This window comes from Chionomys nivalis, chromosome 15, assembly GCF_950005125.1.
Source record: "Chionomys nivalis chromosome 15, mChiNiv1.1, whole genome shotgun sequence".
Taxonomy (NCBI): domain Eukaryota; kingdom Metazoa; phylum Chordata; class Mammalia; order Rodentia; family Cricetidae; genus Chionomys; species Chionomys nivalis.
In genome coordinates, this window is record NC_080100.1 from 46,760,786 (window position 1) to 46,770,331 (window position 9,546).

Below are 9,546 nucleotides of genomic sequence, written 5' to 3' on the forward strand. Positions count from 1 at the left end.
GGAAGCAGCATCATTGTCAGAGGAGGGCACAGATCCCATCCTTAGCCTTTTTAGTTGTGAGTACTGCAGCAGTCAGGAGTGGAACTGGTCCTGCAGGTGGAGCTGATCTGAGCTGGTGAGGCAGAGAGGTTAATTGAGGAAAGAAGGCTCAGGCCCAGCTGTTTTAGTTCTGAGCCCAGAAACAACGTCCAGAGTATCAAGAAGAGAGATGAGGTAGATGGACCAATATTGGACCAATAGATTCCTTACAGAGGTCACTTGGATTGCTTTTAGGGTTTGAGGGTGTTGATCTCTCTCAGGGCTTTAAGGTTGGCAGAGGGCAGTTAAGAGACTCAGACGAGGGTCTATGATAAAACTTAACAGCAAAGATCTAGAAAGTAAGTCAAGAGGTAATGACTGCAACTTTGCGGGAACCCTTAAAAGACAAAGTTACAGCGGGGCATGGTTTTAAACCCATCACTTGGGAGGCAAAGGCAAGCAGATCTCTATGAGTTCGAGACGAGCTGTACAATAGACTTGACCATGGCTCGAGTTCTGTAGAAGGATGAGGTAGCTGTAATTAGCATAAGGAACAAGCTCCTGGAAGCTTTGTAAAGAAGTCATTTACAATCAGCATCTAAGGAATGAATCTGAACAGCAAGTGTCTAAGTGATAGTCCTTGTTTCCAAGTGTGATGAACTTTGTATATTGGGACTGTTACCTTCAGTGACTACGTCTAGTGTTTGAAAACATGACAATACGTATTTTTGTTAACACCGAATTGTTACAGTAAATATGCTTCATATTGTCAGGCTATGTGAAGGGACAATTTAATTCTAAGTTGTATTCCCCCCCCCCAAAAATGCTTTTCAACTTCCAATTTAAAAATTATACTCCCAGAGACAGGGCTGCCTTGTCAAAAGTAAATGATTTGTTTCACAAAACTTTTCAAAATTTCCCCTGTTAACAGAACCCTTAAAACTTCTCTGTAACATTTTCATTCTATACACTCAGCCAACAGAAGAAAAAGCAGCCAGTTATATTAAATCTGTGAAAAGTAATTTACATGTAACATAGACTGAATTAACAAAGGCTAAAGTCAACTTTTCACTCCTCCTGTCAATGGATAAATCTCTAGGTCACCACATACTGACAGCAGTTAGTATTTCTTAACATAATTAAATTTAAAAAGAGACTGTTTAGAGGCATAATTTATGAAGCAAGCTAACTAAATGGGCTTTAACAAATCCTGGCTTTTGGAATTTCTTGGAGAACTTCCACGAGCATCACCCAGCTCCAGGAGAACAAGGAATGATGTATCTTTTTCACTCAGGCCTTTACTTCACTGCCAAAGCCCTTGTACTCCTTGTACGCTTCAAGGTGAGGGTAGACCAGTTGCCCCGGGTGCTCTATCTATGTAGAGACTGGATCATATTCCCAAAGCTCCACAGGTGAGCCTAGATTGGAGAGAATCTTATTCATCTGCATCATCGCCTCCTGAAGAATCCGAGGACTTAGGACATCATTCTATAGACTCATTGGATGACTGTGCAGATATAAAACCAACTGCCAAAGAGACCACTTGGGTATTCCCAGGTCTCTGGCACCATATGTTAGATTATGAAAAGGTAGCTGTAGAGATACAGAAGGTGGGGAGAAAGACAGGTGTGGTCTGACCTTAGGCCTGACAGTGTTTATTCACATTGAGGGGCCAATTTTGTCATCCAAATGTGAGGATGTCAAAATGCCTACAGAAGATGGCCTGTGGCCTCTCATAGGGGTGGGAATGACTTCCACAGTCCACAAGGGAAGCTGGGAAGTGTAGTTTTTCTTTTTAAAGATTTATTTATTTATTTATTTATTATGTATACAATGTTCCTCCTGAATTTATATCTTCATGCCAGAAGAAGGCACCAGATGTCATTACAGATGGTTGTGAGCCACCGTGTGGTTGCTAGGAATTGAACTCATGACCTCTGGGAGGGCAGCCAGTGCTCTTAACCTGTGAGCCATCTCTCCAGCCCCCAGAAGTGTAGTATTTTAGCAGGAAACTATCAGGCTATTAGAATTCCCCTCTCTAACCCACACTTAATGACTACAATGTTTTGTTCTTTATTCTGGTAAAATATTCCTATGGAGCTGTCTAAAGAACACATGTTATAAGGGCTGGAGAGATGGCTCACTGGTTAAAAGTATCCCTGCTTTTCTAGAAGATGCAGGTTTGATTCCCAACGCCTGAACTGCAGGTCACAACTGTCACTCCAGCTCCAGGGGATCCCCTCTTCTGACTTACTCAGTCACCTGGCATGCAGGTAGTGCATAGACATACATGCATGCAAAGTGCCCATACACATAAAAATAAATTTCAAAAAGAATACATGTTATATACATAAGTATATTTATACATACATTAAATTATGGTTAAAAAACCCTCCAAATTGTGTGATTGCCATTGTGTGAAGATCATACTGTTATGGCCACCTTATGAAAACCACAGTGTGATGTCTGTGTAATGGCCAGTGTGTAATGGCCACTATTTGGTTGTGGTCACTCTGAGATATTCATTCTGTGATTGCCACAGTGTGATGGTCACTGTATGACGGTCACCCCATGATAGTACTGTGTGATGACCATTATATGGTTACCACAGAATGAGGCCATCGTCTGATGTCACTGAGTGATGGCCACTATATGATGGTTATAGTGAGATGGTAGCTGTTTGATGGCCAACGCATGATGGTCATTGTGTGATAGCCGGCGAATGACGTACACTGTATGGTGGCCACCATGTGATGGTCACAGTGTGATGGTCACTATTTGATGGCCATAATGTAATGGCCACTGTCTGGTGGTCTCAGTGTGATGGTCACTATATGATGGTGTCCTAGGGTTTATATTGCTATGAAGAAACACCATGGCCACGGCAACTCTTATAAAGGAAAACACTCAATTGGGGTGGCTCACAGTTCACAGGTTTAGGCCATTGTCAGTACATGGCAGTACATGGCAGCATGCAGGCAACAGACATGGTGATGGAGAAGGATCTGGGAGTCCTACACCTTGATTCACAGGCAACAGGATGTAACTTGAGACTATGAACATTGTTTGAGCATCTCTGAGACCTCAAAGTCCTCCCACCCCTGCAGTGACACACTTCCTCCAACAAGGCATTGCCTACTCCAACAAAGTCACCCCTCCTTATAGGGCCAATATCTATGAGCTTATGGGGGTCAATTATATTCAAATTACCAGACGGCAACCATGTGACAGTCACTCTTTGGTGGTCACAGTGTAATGGCCACTCTTTGGTCATCACTGTAGGATGGCTAGCATGTGATGGCCACAGTGAGATGGCCACTGTGTCATAGCTTCTATGTGATGACAAGAGTGATGGCCTCCAAGTGATAACAACCACTGAGTGATATCCACTGTATATGGTCACAGTGAGGGAGAGCATCAGCTGAGGACCTGCATCCCTGCTTTCTGCTCTGTCCAGATGTGAGTAGCGGCTGAAATCTGCTTGCCCCATGATGGACTGTATCTTCAAACCATGAGCCAAAGAAAACCCTGCCTCTTCTGGTTCATTTTTGTTGGGGATTTGATCACAGCATCGAGATGAGTAAATATATGATGTATTTTATACCTGAAGACAAGCGGCAAACGTAAGTGCTTTAGAAGGACGGTTGCAGAGCCTGGGTGTTTCTGAGTGTCAGAGACTGTATTGACTGTTAACTCAAGACTCAAGAGCCTGGAAGCATGTCAAGCTGGCCAAGCAGAGACATTTTGACCAAAGAGAGAAGGTGGTTGGTGTTAGAAGGCTGCATCTGCCCATGTCTGTGGACTCTGGGAAAGACGTTTCCTCCTACAGCAAGATGACCCAACCGTAGCTGTTTTGAGGCCCCTTGAGAAACTCTGAGGCCACCATACTGTTTCCCATATAATTGACGGTGACACAAGAGGTCCCAGGCCATGTCCTTTAGCAAAGTGGGGCATTTGGATGGGTAGAAACAAGACTCTGGGGTTCTAGAAGCATTTGGGCTTCATTTGGGTTAGATTTTTCTAAGATTCCTGATGAGGGTCAGGAGGCACTGAATTAATGATTATCTCATTGCAATAACAAAACACCCGACCAGAGCAACTTAAAGGAAGAAAGTTTGTTTTTGGCTTACAGTTTGAGGTACAGTCATCAGAGCAGGGACATAGGTGGTGAGAGGACAGTGAGCCATCCAGTCACACTCTGTTCACAGCCAGGGAGTAGAGAGATGGTTGTTCACATTCTTTAAAAAACAAGATTTATTTTTATTATTTTTTATGTGTATGAGTGTTTTTCTTGCATGATGAATGTGCATGCCTGGTGCCTAGGGAGGTCAGATAAGGGTATCATATTTTCTGAAAAGGAAGTTACAGATGGTAATGAATTGCCCTGTGGGTACAGGGAACTAAACTTTGGTCCTCTGCAAGAGCAACACCTGTCTTTAACTGCTGAGCCATCTCTCCAGCCCTCTTTCTTTTTTTTTTATTAAGCTCTGAGACTAAGCCACCCACATTCTGGGTGAATTTCCCCTCCTTACTTAAATCCTTCTGGACACACCCAGAGGTCTCCTTGGTGACTCTAAGTCTGGTTAAGTTGAGGGTGAAGATTAACTACCATAGGCACTTGGCGACCTTCTCCCTTGAATATTTTGGGTGTGTTGGTTTAAGAGCTGGGAACACAGCTCAGCAGTAAAGCCCTTACCTGGTGTCCTGAGGCAGCCTGGCCTCCACCCCCAGTACCTGTTGAAAACAGTGGTCTGCGTGACTCTTATCATCAGAGGAAGTTTAGGAAGGCAGCCTCGGACAAAAGGGCAGCTCTCTCGCTTCTACAAAAGGAAGCTGATGTAATATTTAACCATTGAAGAGAGGCAGCTGTTTGGACAAAGTCTGTCCAGGAAAAAAAGAACAAGTTACCATTGAGTGGAGGAAGAAGTTCATGGGTCTCTTTGGAAATTCTGTAGTCTGTCATAAAAGACAGATAATGTCATTGAAGAGCGGGCGGTTTTCTTTACATCGGCTTAGATTTGGTTGCAAAACAGGGCAGGTTCAAAAAGCCAGAAGTTAGCCTCACCTTTGTTGACCCGGAACTGTGCAGCCCCCAGAACACAAGGCCCGAAGTCAGTGTCCAGGCAGCATCTCACTACATCTGATGCTCACGCAGAACCTCTGCCAGTGATGCCGCGCACACACAAAGGGTTCCTGCGCTGATTTCCTCTCCCACTGCTACAGTGCTGCCCAGATGCAGAGAGCTAGAGAACCATGAACCGGGGCCAGGATTTATGCTCTCAGGGTCTCAGCCTTGTTGAGAGCTGACACAAAGGACAAAGTATCGCTGTGGCTTGTGTGTGATCCCGAGGCTTGTACGCAACTCACCTCTTGGATTCGTGTGTTGATGGTGTTTGGAGGTCAAGCCACGGGAACATAACCAGGGAGAGGTGAGGGAGCCAGGGTGGGACCCCCTGATGGTATTAGTGGCTTTCTGAGAGGAAGAGAGACATGGGCTGTTGTACTGCAGTGTTCTCATCAGATGGGGAGAGGCGACAGAAAGAAGATCTTCCGTAGATGCCTGCATGCTGATACTGGCCCCAGAAATCTGGAACTGTGAAAAATAGCTTTCTTTTCTGTATAAATGACTCAGCTTGTGGTTTCCTGTTAGAAAAAGGCCTAGGAGATTGCTTCCGTGGCTAAGACAGGAAATACTATGTGTGGACCTATTTCTGCCGAGCCGACCCAGCCAAGAACCAGACAGTGGTGGAACACCACTTTAATGCCAGCACCCAGGAGGCAAAGGCAGGCAGAACTCTGCGAGTTAAGGCCAGCCTGATCTACAGAGCAAGTTCTAGGATAGCCAAGGCTACACAGAGAAACTCTGTCTCGAAAAAAAAAAAAAAAAAGTCCAGTTAGGCTTCAAGCAGGTGGTGGATACACCGAGGACCCCCTCCTCCTCGGGGGCACCACTGTCGTTTGCACAAACCTGGCTTTGGTAGGACAGAAACTGAACCACAATGCAGTGCCATGTGTAACTATAGAAAAGCAGCCCCTGACACAACAGTGGCTTGAGAAGTGATTATTATTATTATTATTATTATTATTATTATTAATGCATAGGTGTCTGGATGAATGAATATAAAGTAGAAAGACAGCTTGCCATTGTTCCATAAAACAGAAGCCTCCACTTTCTGGAAACCCACAACAATGCTTCAGGCTTCACTTCTTGGACCTTATTCTCCTAAACAAAGTTCAGCATTTGTTATACTCTGTTAACCACGGAAACCCAAAGGTCCTTCTCTAACTAACCGGCTGCGCTCCCCCTGCTCTCCCAGTCTCTGTGTCCTCTCATGTCGGGAGAGTCGCGTGTGGAGCCATGGAGCACAGCAGCAATCGCCCAGAGGACTTCCCACTTAATGTGTTCTCTGTCACGCCTTACACGCCCAGCACCGCCGACATCCAGGTGTCCGATGACGACAAGGCGGGGGCCACGCTGCTCTTCTCGGGCATCTTTCTAGGACTGGTGGGGATCACGTTCACTGTCATGGGCTGGATCAAGTACCAGGGTGTCTCCCATTTTGAATGGACCCAGCTCCTCGGGCCCATCCTCCTGTCAGTCGGCGTGACGTTCATCCTGATCGCTGTGTGCAAGTTCAAAATGCTATCCTGCCAGCTGTGCACGGAGAGCGAGGAAAGGGTCCTGGACTCGGACCCGACTTCCGGCGGACAGTCGTTCGTTTTCACTGGCATCAATCAGCCCATCACCTTCCATGGGGCCACCGTGGTGCAGTACATCCCTCCTCCTTACGGCTCTCAGGAGCCTCTGGGGATGAACGCCGCCGCTGCCTACCTGCAGCCCATGATCAACCCTTGCGGCCTTGTACCTTCTAGCGGAGCGCCGGCCACCACCCCAAGTCCCCCTCAGTACTATACCATCTACCCTCAAGACAATGCTGCATTTGTGGAGAACGAGGGCTACCCTCCTTTCGTGGGTGTTGGAAATGACAGGTATGCGGGGTCCTGGGATCTCTACCCTCCCGTTCAGCGTCACAATTAGTATCGATGGCTAGGTTTGGATCTCCAGGCAGGAGATGGGACCGTAGATGTCGGTGTAGCCTGCCGCCCAGAGTGGTGGCCACGGATCTCTGCAAGTGCCACTGTGTTTTGTGCTGTTTCAGGCCCCGCTCTGATCCTGACCAGCTAGAAGGGACGCAGATGGAAGAAGAGGACTGTGTACGTTTCTCTCCTCCCCCCTATGAGGAGATATACGCCCTCCCTCGCTAGAGACTCTAACATTAGGGAATGACATTTAGCTAAGTCATTGTGTTGTGAGATTTGGAGAGATGTGTGTCGTGATCTTCAGACGTTAGATGCTAAAGCAGCTCAGGCAACCTTACAGATGCCATTTAAGGTAGGAAAGGAGTGGGGGTGGGAATGTGAACTGTTTCAAGGCTATTAATAAAATAAGCTGCCCTGGGTAAGTTTCACAAGTGCTACAGGTTTGAATTCTCTCAGCTGAGGAAGTCTCCGCTTTCGGAGGCGTGACATAGTGCTAGAATTGTATGCAGTGTGTTCTGTGCCTTGGGCTTGATCTTCAGTGCCAGAAAAATGAAACCCAAACCCAAACCAAGTATGATCCCTCTACATAAGGTTCAGGAGGAAAACGTCACCTCCCCCCCCCACACACACTCTGTCCATTTCCAGGCCTTAGTGCCTGAGGAGTTTTAACTCCACTGGCCAGGGCATCTTTCAGAGAGATCAAAGCGGGGTGGGAAGGAAGCAGGAAGAGAAAGTCGGCCCAATAGAGATTTCCCGGCACCCTGGCCTTCCGAAGCGGACTTCCTTATCCCAAACAACCTGGTTGCTGTCTGGTCTCCCTTGAAGCCTTTGGATTTGGAAAAGTCTGTAAAAGAAGTGAAGAGGGAAACCCATTAACAAATAAATGAATAAATAAAGCGGAATAAAATAATGCCTGGTGTTAAAATGGTATCGGATGGCTGATGCGACTGTGTGGAAGAGAGCAGCAGGAAGATGAATAAATCCAGAAGCCTACAGCGACTCTCGCTGCTGTCGTTGTCTTCTGCAAGGAAGTGAGCTCCTGGAGTCCCCGGAGCCCCCAGGCTAGGATCTGCTGACTGGAACTAGCTCGGCCTGATCTCCACAGGTGAGAAGCCTTCACACATTCCTCAGAACAAAGAAAGCTGATCTCCTTTATCTTTCTAAATCCCAACAGAGTCATCAGCAACCAGGACAAAACTGCAACTTTAGGTTTCTCAAGGTTTACAAAGAGAAAGGGCCATTCAGGGTAAAGGTGTTTTCCCCAGAAAAGATGCAAGGATTAGCAGGTCTTTAAGGTTTTGGTGCTGTGCTTTTTTGTGGAGTTATTTTTACTTTCTATGAGAAATATCTAGATTTTTCAATGATAGTAAAATAATCTTGGTTTATTATTGTGATTCATATTATACATTAGGGATAAAATCTTTTTTTTGGGGGGGGAAGGGCAGGTTGAGACAGGGTTTCTCTGTTGCTTTGGAACCTGTCCTGGAACTAGCTCTTGTAGACCAGGCTAGCCTCGAACTCACGGAGGTCCGCCTGCCTCTGCTTCCTGAATGCTGGGATTAAAGGTGTGCGCCACCATCCCCAGGTGGGATAAAAGCTTTTATAGTTATTTTCCACATTGGTGTTAGCAAGTAATAGAAAACTAGAAGTCTCTATACTCAGCGTGCTGACTCTCCATCCAACTTGTTCATGAAATCCCGGACACTCACTATTTAGACTGTCTTAGAATTCTCTATGTGACTATGTAGATCAGGCTGGCCTCAGTCTCGTAGAGATCTGCCTGCCTCTGCCTCCACATGTGCCGAGACTACAGGCATGCACCAACATGACCAGCAAAATTCCCAACTTTTAGCTAAGGGTCTCTTAGCTAAGGGCCACGGACTTGAGGGAGGAAATTGGGAGACAAAGACATAATAGAGCATCATTAATGGCATGCTGACTGATAAACCACAAAGCCCTGCCTCCCTCGTCCCCTTTCTTCCCAACCTCGCCTCCTTTTGTAATCATGAGTTGAGTCATAATGAGCCTCAGCAAGGAAATGTCGGGAAAGAGCATTTGTATGGAGCTGGCTTGGACAAGACAGACAGTCGTCTTGGCGTTTCTGGGAGAATCAGCTATTCAGGAATGGGACTGATGGGTATTTTAACTCCAGGCAGCATAATCATTCAACATCACTCTTCCAGTCCCTATGCCAACATAGATGTCATTTATGTCCCCAACAATGCTACTTCAGGACTAATATCCTTAGAGTTCAAGGTATATGTGAGATTTGCAATAATAGGGGGACCAGAAAATTAGAATTTGGGAGCTAGGAATGTATGTAGCTCCGTTGATAGAACACTTACGTAACAAGCACAGAAATCTGTTTTGGTCCTCATTGCTTACATATACTGGGCGTGGTGGTCCATGCTTGTGATCCAAACACTCTGGGGCAGAAGCAGAAGGGTAAGATATTCAAGGTTGTTATCTGCTACAGCTCACGTCTAA

At 46.1% G+C, this 9,546-nt stretch overlaps 1 protein-coding gene across 1 annotated transcript; it reads left to right on the plus strand.

Moving 5' to 3' along the window:
• The first annotated feature begins 6,376 nt into the window (after nt 1-6,376).
• Nucleotides 6,377-7,284, plus strand: Tmem174 (transmembrane protein 174). Its single transcript, XM_057789415.1, has 2 exons — nt 6,377-7,008; nt 7,179-7,284. Exons 1-2 carry the CDS (start codon nt 6,377-6,379, stop codon nt 7,282-7,284), a joined length of 738 nt encoding a protein of 245 aa, XP_057645398.1.
• The last annotated feature ends 2,262 nt before the right edge of the window (nt 7,285-9,546 follow it).

Excerpts from the sequence above, each read along its gene's own strand:
- Tmem174 (XM_057789415.1), top strand. The coding sequence starts at position 6,377 with ATGGAGCACAGCAGCAATCGCCCAGAGGACTTCCCACTTAATGTGTTC. Across the intron at positions 7,009-7,178 it reads GTGGGTGTTGGAAATGACAG|GCCCCGCTCTGATCCTGACC; the intron begins GTATGCGGGGTC and ends GTGCTGTTTCAG.